The 23,961-nt window shown below is 36.9% G+C and overlaps 1 protein-coding gene across 1 annotated transcript; it reads left to right on the forward strand.

Annotated features, from left to right (window-relative positions):
- The first annotated feature begins 650 nt into the window (after nucleotides 1-650).
- LOC141403053 (uncharacterized) lies at nucleotides 651-16,446 on the forward strand. Its single transcript, XM_073985217.1, has 2 exons — nucleotides 651-1,500; nucleotides 15,695-16,446. The coding sequence occupies exons 1-2, from the start codon at nucleotides 651-653 to the stop codon at nucleotides 16,444-16,446; spliced, it is 1,602 nt and encodes a 533-aa protein (XP_073841318.1).
- Nucleotides 16,447-23,961: the final 7,515 nt, after the last annotated feature.

Here is a 23,961-nt window from a genome sequence, read left to right on the forward strand (position 1 = left end):
CATTGGACCGTAAAACCAAGAATAATTGGTCATCAATAAGTATTATGATGATACTTGGTCATCAATAAGTGCTTTTTATCCCCAATACATTTTGAGTTCAATGTTGCACACTAACTTTTGCGACAGACTGTAAATTCCCAATGACTGCTAGGCTTTTCAAAATAGCCAAAAAAAGATTGTGAACAGTGATGTCTAGCGTGATACTCATGTTATCCCCAAGCATAAAAAATTCATGTTAATACATAATTGTTTACTAATGAATGCCATCATAACTGACCTGTGTGACCCAATGAATCTTTGTAAATCAACAATAACAACAAGCAACTTTCATATAAAACTCTTTATAAGATATGCAAATTGGATTCTCTCTATCTTTGTAGTTAAAGAAAAGAACAAACCCAGCAGCCAATCATATTTACAAATTTGATAAAATGTTGATAACATACAAACTCTATATACATACATATGTTTGTGTATACAACAAAATTGCAGATTTATTTTGCTAACAAAAATTATAGATAATACCATACTATAGAATAAGAAATAGAAATTTCCTAAAATTTGCCAAGAATTGAGATAAAAAAATAACTTTCGCCTGCAAAATCTTCTCATCGATGATGATAGTCATTGAGATTTATTACAACACCAAGATGTGTAGACTAAAGAAGTTCGTCTTGACCAGTGCGCTGTTTTGGTTTCTTCAACTTCACATCGTTAGAGGACAATTTAAAAATATAACTCTATTCGAAGAAGAAGACGGAATAAATTATCACTTGGATTATTTTCAACGGCAATTTTACAATTTCAACAACAACAACATTACAAGGATAGTTGGAGGAAAGCCGATTCCGATACGTCGGGCGCCATGGCAAATCGCTCTCTACAACGATGGTTACTTTATATGCGGTGGTTCAATAATAAGTGTTCATTGGGTTATGACAGCGGCCCATTGTATTGGGGGAGGTGGCAGCTATGCTGTGCGTGCTGGTTCTCCTTTTCTTGATCGAGGCGGTCAAATTCGTCGAGCTCGCATAATCGTTGTACATGGTGGATATAATGGCAATACCGGCAATCGAGATATTGCATTAATTCGAGTGCGCCAAAAGTTCCGTATTACAAAATATGTCAAGCCCATAGCATTAGCACGGCGTGGAAGACGTTTACCTAAGCAATTTTTCGTCAGTGGTTGGGGTACAACGAGCGAAAATGGACAAGTTTCAATGCGTTTAAGGGGTGTTAAATTGAGAAAAATATCACGAAGAAAATGTCAACGAAAATATGCCAATGATGGAATACGCATAACAAAATTTATGATATGTGCCAAGAGACCACGCAAAGATTCGTGTCAAGGTGATTCTGGGGGACCATTGGTTCGACGACGAATACAATATGGTATAGTGTCATTTGGCATAGGTTGTGCCCGACCGAAATATCCCGGAGTTTATACGAATGTGCCTCGCCTGAATAAATGGATACGAAAGGTTGTGAAACGTTGGGGTGGTAAGAAGCCAAGATTTAAATAACCTAAGTGTTTTGAAATAATAAAATAAGTTACATTAAGAAAAGATATATACTGATATTTTATTTTGTGGAGATACCAACCTAGATTTACTGACGCATTTTTCGCCTAGAATGTCTAGTAGAGAAACCTTCGCCATGTTTACATTAGAACATTTTGCCGGGCTAACCTTCTTTATGAGGATTTATTTATATTATTTTACATATGAGCAATGGAAATGTCATCCAGACTAAAGACGCTTACAGAAACATGTTCTAGTGATATGTAGTAGTCGAAGACGATAACGTAAAATTCATACTTAATTTGGTAAGCCTCCATTTTCTGGTAATTATACCCTCCACCGTAATATGGAGGGTATAACACAATGCAACACTGGAAATGCAAACAGCTTTGCTTTAAAAACTCAATATTCAACCATGTGTAGATGGGGCCATAAAATCCGAGCCCGATTTAAGAAAACAAAACCCAAATAGGGATTTTGTCTATTGGGTCTCTACTTTCATAAAATTCTCGATAGAAGTTGTTTGTACACGATTATCTCAAACATATTGCACAGTGTAATTAAATTTAACCCTATAATGTATATATTCTAGATCAGCATAATATTCTAAATCAATGTAACCATGTCCGTGTGCCTGTTGAAATTAAGATACAGCTCGCAATATTAAATGTAGAGCTTTTTGGTATAGAAGTTTCTATTAACCTAGGAGGTTTTTATTGATATTTGATATAGATTCTATAGAACAGTACCTCTCGATTTTCGGTATTTTCAATATCCCACTGAAATGGCTAAAATTTGGTATTAAGTCTTCGTTGTGGATATTAAAATTTGCACTAGAAGTTTGTTGTTGCTGTTACAGTATTTGATATGTTTGTATAATCGCTTTTCTGCTTAACCTGGCTCTGGATCTATCTCCAGTCCTAGGAATGTAACCACAAATCTACTGGAGTTAGTTGAGCAGGGTTGGCACGGAAATTGAAAAGGTGAAGTGTGTCGTGAAGGGTAATTGTCCTATCTGCTTGATAGGCTTGTTAACCCTGGGCACCTTGTTGCAGTTCTCAGGGCGGCGTTCCGATAGGTTTGAATATTTTTCCATCACGGACCAAACTGGCGTCGCATAGCTTGCCATAAACCGACCTGTAGCATTATATGTGGTCAACAAAATTTCTTTATCTGCACCCCAAGTGCTACTGCCCAGGGGCTTGAGGACCTTGTGCCTACAACTCAGCTTGTCGCAGATATACACTCCGGTTCATCTGAATAGAACCAACCATTATTTGCCTTCAAATACCGTTATATCTGACGATAGAAGAGGAATTGTAAATTATATTTTTGTAGACATGTAGAGTATATAGTAGCCGATATTTTCAGTACCTAACTTGTTTCACATATGCGTTATAACGGTACTTTTTATTAGCTTATGAAAAAATGTCAAAATATTAGCATGTTTTAATGGTTCACCAGGATAGAACCACCATAAGAATTTACACAAATTCCTTATTAGATGTGGTAAACTTTAACGAAAAACTATTTATAATTATAAATAAAGGCCGTGAGTGTTGATTGCCAACAAATATTGCGCAAAAAATGTTATTAGGGTCTTGGAATTTGATGAAAATCGATGCTTAGACCTCCAAAAAATATTCTTATGTAGAAATCGGTAGAAACAATTTATAAAGTCAAAATTTTATACTGAATTATATCCAAAATTTACTAGACTACAATAAAATTACAAAAAAAGTCACATTTTATAGGTTTTTGAGTCCGAAACAGAGGAAATATGGTAAAGATAACACAAAATTTCTACCTTTCCAATCCAATAATTGATATTTTATCTCAGGAAAGTGATTGCAAATCGATGGGTTCCACCCAGTTTCGTTGGCTGTGGACATCTACAGGCCCAAAAAATAAAGAAATTCCACCACCGAATGCTTCATGTCACCGTCAAGTCTTTGGAATTTCAAAAGGTTCTAAGATAGTTGATGTGAAGAAACAAAGGCGAGAAAAAAGTACCGTTATAACGCATATGTGAAACATCTTAGGTATTGAAAATATCCGCTACTATATACTCTACATGTCCACAAAACTATAATTTACAATTCCTCTCCTATCGTCAGATATAACAGTACTTTTAGGCAAATATTGGTTGGTTCTATTCAGATGAACCGGAGTGTACGTTGTATGCACGGACGACATGAACATGCTGTAGAAAATGTGACCCGTATAATTTTGGCGATATTTGTGGTCGGAATACTGCTACCATCGACCATGGCATTCGACTCTGTTCTCACTTCTGCCTTTCATGTGGTGAATAGAGCAAACGTAGATTTAGTGGCGGATATTTGCATATTACTCGCGTGGAAAAAGGTGGTAAGTAAGTTCAATCAAATAAGATTTTAGCCTTCTATAAATGACATCAGAGAAAGTACCTGACACCAAGATCATACAATCATCCGCACACGTTACGATCTCAATACCGTCTGGAGAGGGCGGAATACAGGAGATGTAGAGATTAAACAGTTCCTGAGATATTATCTCACATACTGTTTCACTCTACGGAGCTTGAACTTCTTGTCTTCAAACAGCGTGGAGAGTGATTGGTATAAAGTCTTTGTTGGGAGGTAAAGAACTGTAAACCAGAAATTTGTCTATATGGGCCCACTTCTTTATATAGCCCCCATAGAACGGTTCCACCCGATTTGTTGTGTCCACTAACGCACGGAAATGGCTGAAAGTTGTATTAAGTTGTATTAAGAACTTTCAACCAGAAATATGTCGGTATAGGTCCACGTCTTTATATAGCCCCCACAGAACGGTACCTCCCGATTTACGGTATTTTGAAGGTTGTGGACTCATTATTCCAACGAAATGGGGGGTGGTTATGCAGCTCTAAACCAGAAAATGGTCAGTATAGGTTTATATCTTCATATAGGCTGACTTCCGAAACGTCAGTTACTTATTCGTGCACGAATCTAGAGGTTCTTCGGTCGAGTTCCATACCAGAGTAATTTTAAGTTTGCCTTGGTAGCTGGCTTTCTCCTGTTGCTATTGGTGGGGGGTTCCTAAGTACGGCATTCACACTGTATCTCTGTACTGCCTGCACGACTGCATCAGTGTGAATGCTATCCAAGCCTGCCTGATAGGTTCATTAGTCTAGAGGTTTTCGTTTATACCTTTGAACCTCTCTCTCTCTTTCTCTAGATCATAAAGATCTCTCCCGACGTGCCTGTGTAGGGGAAGCCTGTCCATTAAATCGTGACAGCGATGCTTACTGCGATAACACTCAAATAGGTACTGAATCGACGACATCCTTTTGTGTTAATGCACCGATAAAACTTTGCCTCCTAATGTGTATCATGAGGAGGCACCCTGTCTCAGGACGGGATTTTGGCAGGTTTGAATATTCTTCCACTGCGCAGGGCTAACATTTGCCGGCCTATTGTGTGTTTGTGACATGCCTGGGTGGGGGTCCTATTCACCATATGGTGATTAGGTTGGCTCTCACTGCAACACCCGAGGAAGTACTGCAACGAAAGCATACCATTGTGTTGTTGTACTGGAAGAATCTTTGTTTCCTCATGTAGATGATCCACTGAAGACATGAGGAGGCACCCTGATACAGGTTTGAATATTTTCCATCGCGTTGCACTTATATTTGCGGACCAAACTGGCGCCACAAAGCGACCGACTTATCGCGTTATATTTGTCAACAAGGTTTCTTTATCTGCACACCAAGTGCTGTCGGCTAGGGACTTGAGGATCTTGTTCCTTCATCTTAGCTTGTCGCAGATAGATATGTCATGCGTGGAAGGCGTGAACATGCTGTTGAATGTGACTCCTACAATTTTGGGGGTAGTTTGTGGTCGGAATTCTGCTACCATTGACCATGACATTCAACTCAGTTCTCACCTTTGCCGCCCATGTGGTGAACAGAGTGACCGTAGAATTAGTGGCGGTTATTTGCATATTCCTCGCGTGGAAAAAGGTGGTAAGATCAGTCAAAGAGGAATTTAGTATTTCAAAAATGACATCAGGGAGGTACCTGACGCCATGGTTGTACAATCATCCGCACACGTTTCAATCTCAATGCCGTTTGGGGGGAGGAATGCAGAAGAGGTAGAGGTTAAAAGTTCCGGAGATATCAGCCCACCTTGGGGAACTCCCTGATTCAATATACGGGGCCTGTACTTCTTGTTATTTAATTCCTGAATTCCGACCGGCGCCCACACATATAAAGCATTATCCAACGTTTCAAACTTGGCCGGGGGTTGCCTGTTTGATGTCCTCAAACAACGTAGAGTGCTTGGCAATATCAACTGCTTTTGATAAGTCAAACCCCAACATCACTTTTCTATCACACGGCTTCCTCTAGTTGAGCCCTTGACTAATATGTGTGGAGATGACGTGCAGCGCTGTTGTCGTGCTGCGCTGCTTTCGGAACCCATGCTGATGATCGGCAACTGAATAGCTATTTGTGGCACTGGGAAGCAGTAAAACAGAAGAACACCATCTATTGAAAATTGTGTTGGGTTATCCTAGATAGGAAGATATCGCTTTGTCACTCCCGGGTGATCGACAAAGTGTCGATTGAAATAACTTGCGCACCCCTCCGGATCAGTCAACGTAATGTCGTGCTGAGGCCCTACCTTCCTTCTTTCTAGGGTTCGAGAATGGTGTACACTGTACTCACCAGAAAATTCAGTGTAGGATTGCTATATATAGCCCCTGTAGAATGGTACCTCCCGATTTTGGGTATTTTTAAGGTTGTTGCCTCAATATCGCTCCGAAATGGCTGTAATTTTGCATTTAATTTTCGGTGGGGATATAAAATATTCCAAAAGAGAATTGTTGGTATGTATTCACTTTTTCGTATAGAACTCGTAGAACAATACCTCCTCTTGTGCTATTCTCTAACTCATTTTTGGAGTTACCGACAAAAATCGGTAAAATTAAAACGCAAAATATCGCTAATTACCGAAATTAAAAGCATTTTAATTTTACCGATTTTTGTCGATAACTTAAAAAATGAGCTAGAGAATCGCACTACTGATGTTCAGTATTTTTAAGGTGGTTGCCTCAATATCGCACTGAAATGAATGAAATTTGGTATTTAAACTTCATTTTTGGTACAAAACATTCCACCAGAAATAAGTCGGTATAGGTCCACGTCTTCATATAGGGTCCCTCTCGATTTTAGTTTTTTACCATCATCAGACCAAAATGGTTGAATTCGTTTGGGGTACATAACTTGCCATCAGAAATACTTATGCCAGTACAGGTTCATGTCTTAATAGAGCCAATTTAGAACGGTCGCTCCCGATTTTCGGTATTTTGAAGGTTTCAGCGCCATTATAATTGTTCCACAAACATCCCAGAAGGGACAAGGGAGACTTCTCTCATATCAATGAGTGCACCCCGATTCATATTAGCTCAATGATAGCGCCATTATAAAACCGAAATGGATTAAAATTGATATTAAGTCTTTGATGGAGGTATAAAATATTCCAAAAGTGAATTGTTGGTATAGTCCACGTTTTCATAAAGCCTCCGTAGAACGGTACCTCCCGATTTTCGGTTATTTTAAGGTTGTTGACTCAATATCGCATCAAAATTGATGAAATTCTGTATTAGTGTTCGTTGGGGGTATATAAATTTTCACAAGATGTTTGTCGGTATATGTCCACGTCTTTATATAGCGCCCACAAAATGGTACCCACGATTTTCGGTATTTTGAAGATTTCAGCATCATTATGACACCGAAATAAATGAAAATTGATATTTAGTCTCCAATGGGGGTATAAAATATTCCAGAAGAGAATTATCAGTATAGAAGGTTTTAGCTTCAATATCGCAGTCCTTATCAAATCGAAATGGATGATATTTGGTATTTAATCTTCGAGCGGGGTATACAATTTTCCAGAAGAAAATTTTCGGTATACATACAGTTCCGCTCACTTGAATAGAACCCCCCTGCAAAATTTTTTTCAACCTCCATTTTTTGCGAATTATACAAGATGAAATTTTTAAGTTTTATTATATTTAGCTTCATGTGTTTGGAGTAAACTTAGTCATTCATTTGCATTCAAATCCAATTTGTATAAGAATTATACAAGGAAAACAAAATAAAGTCAAAAATTGAAGTAAAAAATTTGGCTCATTTAAATAGAACCCCCATTTAAAACTTAGGAATAAACAGTATATTTAAAACGAAGTACTTTCGGTAATATTCAGTAAACGTATATCCCTCCTGACTAAGGATACACCCGTATATCCTGCTTTGGCAAGGATTCTTTAAATAATCAGGTGTAATGCCAAACAAAGATTGCTTTTTTCTTTCAACAAGTTTATTTTTCGAATTCTAAAACAGGCATTTCCAGTAGTGAGAAGCATTTTCGGATATCCCGAGTGGAAATTTCATAACGATTTTATAAACTTTTGTACACTTCGAGTCATCAAAACTTAAGTTTTTGGAAAGGAATGCGGATATCCTTGAGGGGCCGTAATATTCTGCAGTGGTAAATATTCTCCAAAATGTATGGGAATGACTTATGCGTAAAATATACGAATAAAGGAGACAGTACGCTTCTAAAAATAAACTTGTTGAAAGAAAAAAGCAAGCTTTGTTAGGCATTACACCTGATTATTTAAAGAATCCTTGCCAAAGCAGGATATATGGTTGTATCCTTAATCAGGAGGGATATACTTTTATTGAATATTACTGAAAGTACTTCGTTTTCAATATAGAGTGAATATGCATCGATCTTCTAATAAAATCTTTCTGCATTCCCAAGTTTTAAGGGGGGGGGGGGGGTTCTATTCAAATGAGCCAAATTTTTTACATAAATTTTTGACTTGATTTTGTTTTCCTTGTATAATTTTTATACAAGTTGGATTTGAATGCAAATGAATGACTAAGTTTACTCCAAACATATGAAGCAAAATATAATAAAACTTAAAAATGTCATATCTTGTATAATTCGGAAAAAATTGAGGTTTCAAAAAATGTTTCAGGGGGGTTCTATTCAAGTGAGCGGCAGTGTATGTCCAAGTTTTCATAGAAGAGTACCACCCGATTTTCGGTATTTTTTTTGGCCTCAATATCGCACCCAAAATGGCTGAAATTTAGTACTCGTTGGGGGTATAAAACTTTCAATTAGAAGTTTGTCGGTACAGGTCCACGTCTTTATGTATACAGCCCCCACAGAACGGTTCCTCCCGATTTTCGGTACTTTGAAGGTTTCAACGTCATTATCAAACCGAAATTTACGAAATTTGATAAAATTTTAGGTGTGTCAGTATAAGTCCACGTTTTCATACAGCCCCCGCAGAAGGGTATCTCCCGATATTTGGTATTTTGAAGTTTTCAGTGTCATTATCAATTTAAAATGGATGAAATTTGGCATGTAGTCTTCGTTTGGGGTATAACACTTTCCACCAGAAATCTGTCCGTATAGGTCACGTGTTCATATAGCTCCATTGGGCGGCATCCCCCGATTTTTGGTATTTTGACTGTTTAAGTCACATTATTCAACCAAAATAAGGTACAAAACATTTTTTGCAAAAAATCAGACAGTAAAGGTCCACGTTTTGGTATAGGGGCACCACCCGATTTAAGATTATTTGAAGATTTTAGTCACTTTTTTCTACCGAATTGCTTGTTAATTGGAATTTTGTTTTACCAGAAGATAGAAAACTTATTTTATAGTGAAAAACAATTTAATTGTGGAAATAGCAAAGCCTAATTGTATTGTGTTTTGGAGAACAAATTTGCAAAGTGGAAAAATAATTTTTTAGTTCATATTCTTTTTTATTTTTAATAAAATACAACATGTTTGCTTCCTTTGGTTTCTTTATTGACGGACAAATTATTGTCTTGGCAAATCAGCTGATTGCTTGCTGGTTTTTGCTGGAAAGATGACTGTTTTGCTCTGTTCCAGAACCTGCCAGAAGCTACTATTTTTTACTACGATAACATTTTTTCCTTTATGTTTTCGGAAAAAATAGTAAAAATTAGTAGATTCTTGCAGTTCTGGAACAGACCATTTACTTTTTACAATTTTCTAGCAAAATAGAGTAAAAACTCCTTACTCTCTGAGAAAGTTCTTGCTGGAAAAGTAACCAGACAGGCTTATACATAGTCAGTTGTTTGAGAGTTGTTTGTAAATATTGGTTTTGATAAAAAAAAACGAGGAAGCCCTATTTTAGTTTTTAAACTGTTTTCCTTCCTACTGAACTCCTCCACGCAGAAAGTGATCAATATAAAGTGATTTTCATCAGTTAAGATATTCTACCCTTCCAAGGAATATGCCTTAATAAACAATCAGGCCAGCCGAACTTAATTAACCACGTTTTTACTTATTATAAATGTGGTAGGAAACTAATAAACTGCTCTAAATTTATGCAATTCAGCAACTAACAAAACTTCTGGAAAAGTACGAGCGGTGCAAAAAAACTATGAAAAATCTTTTTGATACCACCAAGGTAAAATAGCAAATAAATGCACAGAGGTAAATAACCTCTACAAACTATCGAAAGAGGACAATGGAAGGAAATAACAATGCAGCATCAACGAGCAGTATGGTTATGACTTTTTGAAATAAATAACATTCATTTCATTATACCCTCAGCATTTATGCTAACGAGGGTATATACACTTTCATACGGGCAAAATGTGCCTCATCGAAATAATGGTTTTAGACCCCAAGTATGTTTGGACGAAATGTGTTTCAGACAATTTGGAGTCGATTGAGCAATGTCCGTCCGTCCGTCTGTCTGGCTGGCTGGAGCGCACGATAACTCTCGAACGGATGAACCGATTGGGTTTAAATGTTGGCTTTCGTAATATTTTGCTCAAACTTAGTTTAAGTTCGAAGATGGGCTATATCGTCCACTCCTTCCGGTACCTCCCCCACAAAAGATAGAAAATGTTCGGAAAATTTGTGCGCACGATAACTCTTGAAGGGAGTAACCGATTTGGTCCATACTTTGCCCATCGTGAAATGCGTACCAGACTTAGATAAGGTTTCAGTATGGACTCAATCGGTTTACTCCTTCGGGTACCTCCCACACAAAATTTCGGAAAAGTTCAGTTTAGGGCCATCTCTCGAATCGCTTGTTGTATTCGCTGCCCCCCATACAACGGTACAAGTTTCATCAGGGGCAAGTCCATACTTCCTGAGAAAATAGCCTGAAAGTTGCAAAAAAAAACCCCCCTATGACCTCGTGTGAGGTGGTTGGAGCGCAAGATAACTTGGCCTTAGTAATATTTTGTCCAAACATAGTTTAAGTTCGAAGATAAGCCACATCGGTCCACTCCTTCAGGTACCTCCCCCATAAAAGTTAAAAAATGTTTGGAAAATTTTTTCGTACGGTAACTCTTGAAGCGAGTGGCCGAATTGGTCCATACTTTACACATCCTAATATATCCAACAGATATAGATCATGTTCAAATATGGACTATATTTGTCCACTCCATCCGGTACCTCCCACACGAAAGTTCGGATAACTTCACTTTAAGACCTGATATGGAATCACTTTGATTTTTGTTGAAGCAACTTGCATTCGCTGTCTCAATTACGATGGTAAAAGTTTTTTCAGGGGCAAGTTCATACTTCATGAGCAAACAGCCGATTCTTTTTAGTATCTCCTTCGCAAAACTTTTGATCAATCCTAATCAACATTTTTGTCGGTTCAAACGCTCAAAATTTTTATACCCCTTATATAAATACTTTTTTGGGGAAAAATTGTTTCAATATACACAGGCTGAGGGTATATCTCTGTCGGCAAAGCCGACTGATACTTTTTTACTTGTTTTATTATAAAAAAAGATTTAGCACAAACAACTTTGAATTTTTTTTTAAATTCTATGAAAGTCCATATTAAGCCTTTACCTAATTAACTGCGTGTGCGTTCAAAAATACAAAAACAAAATACATGTATTTCAAATTGAAAACAAATACATGTTAGGGATAGGGATAGGTAAGTCGACTTTCGGTCAATCGTTTAGTCGACTTTTTGCAGTCAAAAATCTAAAAATCTTAGTCGACTTTTGTCTGGAGGGAAAATCGCATAATCGATTATCTTGTGATCGATTTTCGAGTTTGCCCATAGATTGTGGACTTGGCGGTTTTACACTTTTTGCGGTTTTACAGTTTCAAAAGAAAACTCGAAAATCGACGAATAGTCGATTATAATCGATTTTCTGCGGTTATGAAAAAGTCGAAAGTCGAGTTTTAAAACAACTGAAATAATCGCAAGACCGAAAAATCGCATTTTTAGTTTTAGACCAAAATCGAAAAGTCGAAAAATCGATTATTGCTTTCCATTACCTATCCCTAATACATGTATTTTGTTTTTGTTTTTTTGAACGCACACGCAACACGCAGTTAATTAGGTAAAGGCTTTAGGCAATTTTCCTTGCGGCAATTGTCAATTTGATGGAGAGAGAGGTGAGGCATATGGTAACCCTTTGCCTCTCAACACCCTCTCTCACCTACCAACTGACAATTGCCGCAAGTCTGTGTTTAGACACACAAATTTCTCGGGAAAGTAAATTGAGTTTTTGGGAGAGAGCGGAGAGGAAAGAGCTCCTCAATACTCTTTCCTACCCCCTATTGCCTAAAAACTAAATTTTCTTTCCCGTGTGTGTAAACACGGACCAAGGAAAATTGTCTAATGCCGGCCATACACTATGGGCATGCAGGACATCTACCGATGAACCCTTGTGTACGTGTGTGATTGAATAGTGTGTGGCATTCCTTCAATCCATATTCCAAAAATGATAAATTTTTCTCCAAAACTCGATTTTGGGTTGAAGTTTTCCAATTTTTTTTAATTTCCTCACAAATAATATTTGTTGTTTTCAAAAATTGTTTGTTGGTAACTTGGAAAATAAATAAAATTCATCGGATTGAAAAGGGTTCATTTACAAAATCAAAACTATTTTGATTTCGATACTGCGTAAAATACTCACACATACATTGACAAAAACTTCAAAATTTACCAATACTATTACAAATGCTGTCGTGCATGCCCACAGTGTATGGGCCGCATTAGCCTTACAAAAAATGACAACAATTAGAAAACAATAAGTCAAAAAATAAAACCAAGTCTAAGAGTATAATGTAAGTTATATTATTTAATCAATAAGAAATTTATTCATCTGTGATCATAACACCATAATATAACACTGGACATCTTCATCACAATTCACGTAGTCATCGAAATCGATTGTCTCAGAAATATACCATTGAGGGTTATAAACCGAGAAAAGTATTAATAAATGTTCTTTTTGGGAAAATATTTGCCAGGTAAATATCCGAATTAGGTACTTATAGAAAAGTAATTAACCGGGACAGTTTGAACTCATTTATATGAAAAAATTTTGGGGATTTAGATTGTGAGGCAATTAAACGGGAAGGGCAGTTAAGCAGAGAGGTAGATAACCGGGGTGAAGTGTATATACAAAAGATGATTGGTTTCATTTTAGTTTGTTGTCGAATAACAAAATGCTTGGTTATATAATTCGCATATACAAATTTTAAATAAAAATGCAACATGAAGCATTGTGGCGTTTTTTTATTGGGATAGCGTTTGCAATTTTGTTTTTTCAAAATAGTCTGGCTTAATCCCATTGTTGTTGTTTTAATATTTTAAAACAACTATTTTATTAGTGGAAAAGATTTGGCATTGTTCGCCAAGGGGTAAGGCAGGGAATACTATAGTTTCGATCCACGCCACTGGATCTCATCAGTTCCCTTGTTTCTTGTTTGTGGATATTCTCCACCGAAGTTATTTTTCAATAACTTCTTCAACAAGAAACTTTTTATACCCAAACATCAATCGTCAGCTCGAAGTATAAAGGTAAGCAAAGAAAAAAGTTCAATGAGAAGTTTTTCCTTGGCAACCTCATACAACTCCGACGAAGTGTCTGCGAAAACAATTCAAACCTCTTCCACTTGTATGTGTCGTCGAATTTTGACGAATGCACACACCAAAATTTGGTTGGTCTGCTTTACAGCAAAAACAACACACGTCGTGCCAGTGTCTTCAATTTGAAGCATTGTGGCGTTTTTTTTATTGGGATAGCGTTTGCAATTTTGTTTTTTCAAAATAGTCTGGCTTAATCCCATTGTTGTTGTTTTAATATTTAAAAACAACTATTTTATTAGTGGAGAAGATTTGGAATTGTTCGCCAAGGGGTAAGGCAGGGAATACTATAGTTTCGATCCACGCCACTGAATCTCATCAGTTCCCTTGTTTCTTGTTTGTGGATATTCTCCACCGAAGTTATTTTTCAATAACTTCTTCAACAAGAAGTATAAAAAGTTTCTTGTTGAAGAAGTTATTGAAAAATAACTTCGGTGGAGAATATCCACAAACAAGAAACAAGGGAACTGATGAGATCCAGTGGCGTGGATCGAAACTATAGTATTCCCTGCCTTACCCCTTGGCGAACAATGCCAAATCTTCTCCACTAATAAAATAGTTGTTTTAAAATATTAAAACAACAACAATGGGATTAAGCCAGACTATTTTGAAAAAACAAAATTAAAAATGCAACATATAATAATTCAAGCTAGTGCTGATATACTCAACATATTCGTACAAAAAATGATAACAGCAGTGAAAATCATTAGAGAAACGTTTGAAATTACAATCTTCCAATAAAAACATAACAAAGATCAATTAATAAAAAAGAGGCGTCAGAGAAAAATTTTTCCTTCGATATTCGCATACTACATTATTCCAAAATCGTTCAGATATCTTTAGGAAGATTCGGAGGGTACCTCCAATTTTCGTACGACATTATTCCGAAATCGTTCAGAAATCTGTACTAAGAATTCGGAAGAAAAAATTCGCCTTCCGAATTTCCCGAGGATTTTCTTCCGATTTCGTTTCGAGTTCTGACCGACATCTATCCGATTTCGTTCCGACATTTCGTTCCGAAATTATGTCAACCACTTCATACAACTTTCGTTAAGATATCGTTACGATTTCGGATCCGACATCGGACGTAGAGTCCGAATTTTGTTCCGATTTCGTTACGATGTCGGTACGATTGTAGTTTTCTTGGGTAGTTTTCTTGGGTGCATTTTGTGATGCGACGAGGAGTGCGTCGCTAGAAATATCTATTACTATGTAAAAAGTATGGTCGAAATCGGTTACTGCCTTCTAGAATTATTGTGCACACCATTTTAGCGAAAAGTTTTTAACTTTTGTGTGAGAGGTACCTGTAGGAGTGGACAAATGTGGCGTGGCCCATTTTCAAACTTAAAATAAGTTGGAAAAATGTTATAAAGGCCAAATGTTTGACTGATCCTCTACACATATGCCATAGGGGTTTTTTACAGCTTTCGGGCTATTTTCTCAGGAAGTATGGACTTGCTCCTGAAAAACTGGTACCATTGTAATGAGGACAGCGAATAGAAGTCGATACAACAAAAATCAAAGGGATTCGAAATCAGCTTTTAAACTGCACTTTTTCGAAATTTTGTGTGAGAGGTACACTAAGGAGTTAACATATATAGTCTATATTCGAACCTCATCTCATATTACGAAGTCCAAATCGAATCGGCTGATCCAAAATAAAAACATTATTTCGATGAGGCACATTTTGGCCGTATGAAGAAAGTGTATATAACCTCGATAGTCTAAAGACTGATTGTAAGGTGATTATGATTGTTTAAGGTGATTATAAAATACATAGATAAAGCTCTTTTCGCCGAAGGCAAACATTCTCCTGTACTAATTAATATTTTTTTCATTTGTCAGATTATTAAAATAATACGCATGGTATTAAATTCCATGTAAAGATGAAAAGAAAGAAGTCGCAATAAATCTAATCTTATTTTAATAGATATTTTTTCGAATATTATTTAGGTCACGCTAGAAAGAATTGACACAACTTAGACAAACATACGTACATACATACATACATACCATCTACCACCTCTTCATTTGAATAACATTAGTCAAAGGTCATTAGATATTCATGAATAAGAATGTAAACTATCATTCTGAATGACCTCTTCTTTAGATTCATTTGCAAACGCGTTATCACAACATCGAGATGTGGTTGTACGGGAATTTTCTCTTAATCGGTTTTATATTTGTTGTGTTTAAAATTAACAGCACTTCGGCACAATTACGAAATATAACTTTATTCGAACAAGGCATTAATGATTTGGATTATTTTGATCCAAAAATTTACAATATTAACGGTACACGGATAATTGGTGGAAAATCTATTAACATAGAACAGGTTCCCTGGCAAATTGCCCTCTATGACGATGGTTATTTTATATGTGGTGGATCTCTAATAAGTGCAGATTGGGTTTTAACTGCAGCTCATTGTGTTAAAGGCGGTGGCAAATTTGCGGTGCGCGCTGGTTCATCGAATGCCAATAGAGGCGGACAAATTAGACGGGCACGTCTGGTTGTCATTCACGAAGGATATAATTCGTATACAGCCAATCGTGACATTGCCATGATCCGTGTTAGCAGACGTTTTACATTTAATCGACTTGTACGTCCCATCGTATTATCGCGTCAAGGAAGACGTTTACCAAAAAGATTTTTTGTTAGCGGTTGGGGAGCGCGTAAAGAAGGTGGATCAGCAGCAACACATTTAAGAGGTGTTACAATTCACAATCTTAATCGAGGAGAATGTCGGCGTAAATATGCCAGAGATAATATACCAATTACAGGGTACATGTTTTGCGCCACAACACCCTTAAAAGATGCATGTCAAGGCGATTCTGGTGGTCCCCTAGTTCATGGAAAAATTCAATATGGCATTGTATCGTTTGGTATTGGCTGTGCTCGTCCAAAATACCCAGGCGTATATACAAATATAAGAAAAATGAATAAATGGATACGAAAAGTAATACGACGTCGTGGTGGAAAAACGGCAAGATTTGGTTAATTTTATTTTATAAATACATACAATACAATTTTTTATATTATATACATACATACATACATACATATCTACATATATCTATATTTTACATGAAAAATAAAGTCAGACTGTGATCCGAAACATTTGCAATCGTCATTAAGGGGTTTCTAGACCGTATGTTTTATACATAACGACTGTCACTTATTACATATCTGAATTTTGTACACATGGTGTGAACCATACAAAAATTTCAATCCATCAAAGTGATACATATGCATTTTTTACGAATAGAACGCGCTCTATTATTGTCTGAACAACAAAAGGAAGACAGCTGTTTTGTTTGTTCTATACATAAATAACAAAGAGAACAGAAAACGAGTGAATAATAAAATTTTGCAGTGCAGAAGGAATTACATATGAGCAAAACCAACAGTGACAATTGCTATGCATAACATGTATAAAACATACCGTGTAGAAACCCCTTTACATGTTACAAACCAGCATTACATTGAAGGATTTGTGTGAAAACAAAGCTAGTCAATACGTGGATTTAATTTTGTATGATAAATCTGGCTGATTGTGGCCGGATCTTGGCATTTTGAGTTCTGAGTGAATAAACTACCTCCTTGCAAAAAATATTCAATATAGGTCCACGTTGAGGTATAGCCCCCATATAAATGTACCCTCAGATTTTCGGTATTTTGACAATTTTAGCGAAATTTTCCAACTGGTTTGGCATTTTGAGTTCTGAGTGAACCAAATACTCCATGCAAAAATGATAATTACACTGTGCTACAGTGAAAATTTGCAGGGGTTCTGATACATAAATTCGGTATTGTGGGAGTCCATGGAAGACGAAAATACCTTTGGTTTTTATGGGTCACTTCGTTTTTTGATTTTATAACGGTAAATGTAGTGAAAAACGGGGTTTCTTGGATTTTCAACTTTAAACGGACATAACTTCTTGTTTCCACAATGGAAATTTACAGCTTATTTTTTATTTAAAAGGTGAAAATCATGGCTTTCGAAAAAGCCATAACTTAAAAAAATCGGGTAACAAATGGTTGAGTTATAGTGATTTAAGTGTGACAAAAACGCATTAAAAAACAGGAAAATGCTTTTCCTGGTGCACTAGGCTGCGTAGAGGACACCAAACTGTGTAATTATTTACTTTTATCAAGAAGGAAATTTAGTTGGCTTTACAAAATGGGGAAAACCAATAAAATCGGTTGAAAAATGCTTGAGTTATGGCATTTTTTGTGTTTTAACTTTTTGGGGTTTCCTTTATAAAAGTTGGTACCTTGGTGCGTATGATTGTAGTTTGAATTTGTCTAGTTAACAATTACGCACAAGGTACCAATCTTTTATAAAGGAAAAACCAAAAAGTTAACACACTAAGATGGCATAACTCACGCATTTTTCAACCGATTTCATTGGTTTTCCCCATTTTGTAAAGCTTACTAAATTTCCTCCTGGATAAAAGTAAATAATTACGCCGTTTGGTGTCTTCTACGCAGCCTAGAGCACCAGGAAAAGCATTTTCCTGTTTTTAATGCGTTTTTGTTACACTTAAATCACTATAACTTAAACATTTGTTACCCGATTTTTAAAAATTACGGCTTGTTCGAAAGACATGATTCTCACCTTTTATATAAAAAATAAGTTGTAAATGTACGTTGTGGAAACAAGAAGTTATGTCCGTTTAAAGTTGAAAATCCAAGAAACCCCGTTTTCACTACATTTACCGTTATAAAATCAAAAAAAGGAAGTGACCCAAAGAAACCAAAGGTATTTTCGTCTTCCATGGACTCCGACAATACCGAAATTATGCATCAGAACCCCTGCAAAAAAATTTTGTCCACTTTTGTATCACAGTGTTATCGGTCTAAGTTTAGGTATAGCTCCCATATAAACGTACCCCCCGATTTTCAAAATTTTGACGATTTTACCACATTTTCCAACCGATTTGGCTGTAATTTTGCATTTTGAGTTCTGAGTGAGCAAAATACCTCCTTGCAAAAAATTTTCAGTATAGGTCCATGTTTAGGCATAGCTCCCATATAAACGTACCTCCCGATTTTCGGAATTTTACGATTTTAGAGCCGTGGTATAAGTGGTATATAATTTAGCGGGTGGCAGATGGGGGCAGCTGGACTTTTTTAATCGTAAACTACACCTTTTTCAGATGTAATTCGAATTATTTTAATTGTAATTCGAGAATTCTATTTGTAATTCGTAATATTTCATTTGTAATTCGAGAATTCCATTTGTAATTCGAATTATTCCATTTGTAATTCGAATTATTCCATTTGTAATTCGAAATATTCCATTTGTAATTCGAATTATTCCATTTGAAATTTGAATTATTCCATATGTAATTCGAATTATTTCATTTGTAATTCGAATTATTCCAGTTGTAATTCGAATTATTCCATTTGAAATTCGAATTATTCCATTTGTAATTCGAATTATTCCATATATATTTAGGGTTCTTAGTGACCAAAAAAACTTATATTCGAAAAAATTATGAACATAGGTCCATGTTTTGGTATAGCCCCATATAACGGTACCTCCCGATTTTCGGTATTTTGAGAATTTTACCTACAAGTTTTAACCGAATTAGCTGTAACTTGGACGTTTGACATTTGAAGTTCTTAGTGGTCACCACACCTCTCCACCAAAAATTGTCAAGAAAGGTCCATGTATGGATAAAGCCCCCATATAACGGTACCTCCCGATTTTCAGTAATTTGGCAATTTAGCTACAATTTTTAACCGAGCTAACTGTAATTTGACATTTGAAGGTTGTAGTGGTCACCACACATCTACATCAACAATTTTCAACATAGCCCCAATATGACGATACCTCCCGATTTTCGGTATTTTGAGATTTTACTTAAAATGTTTAACCGAACGTAAGTCCATGTTTTGGTATAGCCCCAAAACAAACCTCCCGATTTTCGTACCTTAGCTTTATTTTTCTGGACGATCTTTCTGTAATTTGAAATTTAAGAGCCAACAAAAATTGTTCCCACGTTATGTACCGTTTTTCGGTGTTTTGAGGATTTTGCTACAATTTTTAACCGAATTAGGAGTTATTTGACATTAAAGGCTCCCATCAAAAACTGTCAACATAGGTCCATGTTTTATTATAACCCCTATATACCGGTACCTCCCAATTTCTAGCCCACTAAAAATTGTCAACATACATAGTTAGATATAGGCACCATAAAAAAGGGCCTCCCGAATGAAGCATTTTATGTACATTATCTGACATTTCAACGTACCCACTAAAATTGGGGACTATTTGTTGCTTCGCACTCTGGAATACCGCGCCTTTTAATCTCATCATCCACTTGTTTGCGCCATCTATTCCTTGGCCTGCCAATTCTGCGTGCACCGCCAAGCGCTCCGTATTTATACGCCTTTTTAGCGGGTTCATCATCGTTCATTCTGATGATATGGCCTAGCCAACGCAATCGCTACATCTCCATACGTTTAACAATATTGATGTCGTTGTATAGCAGATACAGCTCGTGGTTCATGCGACGTCGATATTCACCGTCAACGCAGATTGGTCCGTAGATCTTTCGAAGAATTTTTCTCTCAAACACACCAAGCACTGCCATGTTTGCTTCCGCAAGTACCCAGGCTTCGGAGCCATACATCAGCACGGGTAGTATCAGTTTTTATAGAGCGTTATTTTTGTTTGACGAGATGTGGCTTTGTTTTTAAATTGCTTACTTAAAACAAAGTAGCATCTGTTGGCCAATACAATTCTTCTTTTTATTTCACAACTGCTGTCGTTTGTTGTGTTTACGGAGGTGCCGAGGTAGACGAAGTCTTTTACTACCTCAATATCATAGGAACCAACATCGACAGTCGGTCCGAGCTCAATGGACGCATTGAGCGTCGACACCATCAACTTGGTCTTCTCACCGTTTACCGCCAGACCCACTTTAGCAGATTCTCCTTCGACCTTCATAAAGGTATCAGTTACTTCTTTTACTGATCGACCCATGATGTCTATATCATAAACATAAGCAAGTAACATGTGACTATTGGTGTAGATTGTGCCACTTCTTTTGACGTTAGCCTCTCGTATAACTTTTTCCAGCAGGATGTTGAAGAGATCACACGAAAGGCTTGCTCCTTGTCTGAAACCTCTTTTGGTACCAAACTCTTCGGAGAGGTTCTTTCCTATTTTAACTGAGGACCTCGTGTCAGTTAAAGTCATTTTACAAAGCCGAATGAGCTTTGCGGGGATACCAAATTCAGACATGGCTTGGAATACCTTTGAACGCAGCGGGCTGTCGAAGGCTGCTTTATAATTGACAAAAAGGTGGTAGGTGTCGATCTGCATCTCTTGGGGTTTCTCCAGGCTTTGCCTCAGGGTAAATATCTGATCAATGGTGGACTTGCCAGGTCTAAAGCCGCATCGGTATGGTCCAATTATCACGTTGACCATAGGCTTTAGTCGTTCCCACGATATCCCTGACACGATCTTGTAGGCAATACGGAGTAGACTTATGCCCCTATAGTTAGAGCATACAGTCTTATCTCCCTTCTTGTGGACGGGACACAGGATACTCAGGTTCCAATCGTCGGGTACTCGTTCTTCCTGCCAGATGGTGCCAACTAGCTGATGAATACACCTTATCAGCGTGTCGCCTCCGGTTTTGAACAGTTCGGCTGGTAAGCCATCGGCTCCTGCTGCCTTATTATTCTTCAGCCGATTTATTGCCTGCCTTTTCCTCATCTTGGTCGGGTGGTATACATTAAATACCATCTTCTGGGATTGGATCTGTGGTATCTTCGTCATCTTCGCTACTATTGAATACCAACAGTTTGGAAAAGTATTCTTTTCATATTCTTAGCACACTGCCTGTAAGAGTTACCAAATTACCTTACTGGTCTCTTCAGAAGGATCTTCCTGCACCAAAGCCATCAGTTTGATGTTTCAGTCTTTGATAGCATTTTCGGACTTCATTCTGGCTCCTGTACATCTCGATTTTTTCACACTCCCGCTTTTCCATTTTTTCTCATTTTCCTGCGGAAAAGGCATTACTCCTTTCTCATTTTCTCTCGACACTTCTCTCGTGCGCTACGCGTTGCTACTGATTGTAGAGTAGCGAAAGCACGTTCATCGAAAGAATTCCGATAGTGTTTGCGAAAGGGAGTTAGGGAGTTACCAAATATTGCCTTTGGACAGCATTGCGCCATTATGGGTAAGGAAAATTAACAAAGTTGGTTTCTTAACGTTTTCGTATAGTCCCCATATAACGGTACCTCCCGATTTTCGGTATTTTTAGAGGTGGACTGTGGGTGTGTATTTATTTGGGTATTTACTATATTGAATCGCCAATACAACATCTTACACCCTATTTCTGGGTTTAGGTTGTGAAATCGTTTCAAAATGGATAGTTTTACAATATTTAAACAAGTGGGTAAATACTTGGGTAAATACCCGAGTATTTACCCAAATGTTGGGTAAAAACTCTTTAACTGCCGAACTACTTGACGTAGGCTGACGAAATTTACTTACTTATATCAAGAGAGCATCTGGTACTGAAAATGGGGTCTCTGGGTCCATGTTTTGATATAGCCCCCATATAACCGTACCTCCCGATTTAAGGTATTTTTTGGCTATTAGCCACATTTTACAATCATATTGGCTGAAATTTGGCACAGTGAGTTCTCAATGTGTGGAACATATCCTTGCAAATATTTGTCAACATAGGTCCACGTTTTCTAATAGCCCCCATATAAGGGTACCCCGATTTCGACTACTTACCCAAACCTTGGGTAAAAACACTTTAACTACCGAACCACTTGACGTAGGCTGACGAAATTTGGCTCAAATCTTACTTACAGTGAATCACAGTCAAAAGTATCCACTTCACCATTGATGTCCAAAATAAATGTGAGAGAATTGATGGGAGAGTAATGTCCCTTTGTTAAACAACGGCTGACTATAGCTCTCATTTGAATTCGTTATTCTCTGTTGTTACGGCAACGTGCAGGCGTTGACATCAATGCACTTCACTTTCTTTCATTAAAACTGCGATTTCTAGGAGTTAATTAATGATAGCGATTTCATTCTTTTTTATCTTAGGTGTGTTCGTTTACTCAACAATTCGTACAAATTTGTACAAGTTCAGTAACTTCTTGCAATCGGCTAAGGTGTTTTGCATTGTACTGAGGAGTAAACGAACAACATCCAGTAACAATTTGTACAAATTTTGAGTAAACGAACACACTGATTGTTACATTAGTGTCTTAACTTAAATATTATAAAATAAAATTAACAAAATTCAGGTAAGTTTAGATTAAAAAAAAATAAAAATTGTTAAACAACATCGATTTCTACCTCACAGTGAAAAGTATCCACTCTAAAAGTTTTATGAAACCAAAAGGATTTCTTAGGAGTTTAGCACTTGGTATGACATCCTTTGTTATCCTTTACAGCTTTTAGCCTTTTTGGCAAAGATTTAAATAAGTTTTCGGGGCAAGATATCGGAATTTTTCCCCATTCTTCTTGCAATGGATTTTCAGGGTTCCTATACTTTAGATGTTATGACTTCTTATACACACATATGTATGTATTTGTCGCCAAAATACTCCATAGGATTCAAATCCGTGGACCGGGAAGGTGTTTGGATCACTTTTGGACAGTTATATGGCATCCATTCTCGAAAAATGTGTGATTTGTGCTTGGCGTCATATCTTCATAAAATTGGAATGTTGTCCCAAATCCCAATTTTTGCAGCGCTACATTTCAAATTATCCTTCAGAATGTTGAAATTATATACATATCTTATCCTTATTTCCTTCGGTAAAAACAAGATTCCCTACACCGGAAGCACTCATACAACCCCATACCATAACAGAGTCTCCTCTGTGCTTTACGGTTGGAATTTGTGTCCAAAGGCCGTGTTTGCTGTAATTGCATTTGAATTACACCACCTAAGTATATTTGAAATACTTGTGGTGTCCTTTCTGTGTATTTGCTGTTTTGTTTAGTTGTTGCATTTCCCGCGAACAACGTCTGTAATTTAAGTCAAACTTGCAGATTCCTCGTCCTTTTAAGTGGGGTACACACGATCAGTTTTGACTGTCAGTTTTGCTCAAATAATAGGTTGCTTGCCAGTGTGACCGTTCATTTTTGTCAGTCATCAGACAACCACAAAATATTTTGTGGTTGCTGGACAGTTTGACAGTAATCGATAATTCCGAAAAATCGACAGTCAAAACTGATCGTGTGTACCCCGCTTTAGGGGAAATCTGTACAAACAACGTACTTCAAACGCTCGTGTGAACATGACATTAATGTAGTGGAGTTGGATTCTATGAAGAAAGCTGAACTAGTGATGGGAAAGCAACATAAAAAACCTTTTCGATGATGAAACAAAATCAGTGGCGGTTGTATATAATGCAGAGGAGAAGAAGGAAGTAGATTCAGTTTCAATTAAAATTAATGAAAACATTTTTATCATTTGTGTTTATACATATAATAAAGTTTTAATAATCATGTTTACCA

Source organism: Musca autumnalis, unplaced genomic scaffold, assembly GCF_047663935.1.
Source record: "Musca autumnalis isolate F117 unplaced genomic scaffold, ASM4766393v1 scaffold_4, whole genome shotgun sequence".
Taxonomy (NCBI): domain Eukaryota; kingdom Metazoa; phylum Arthropoda; class Insecta; order Diptera; family Muscidae; genus Musca; species Musca autumnalis.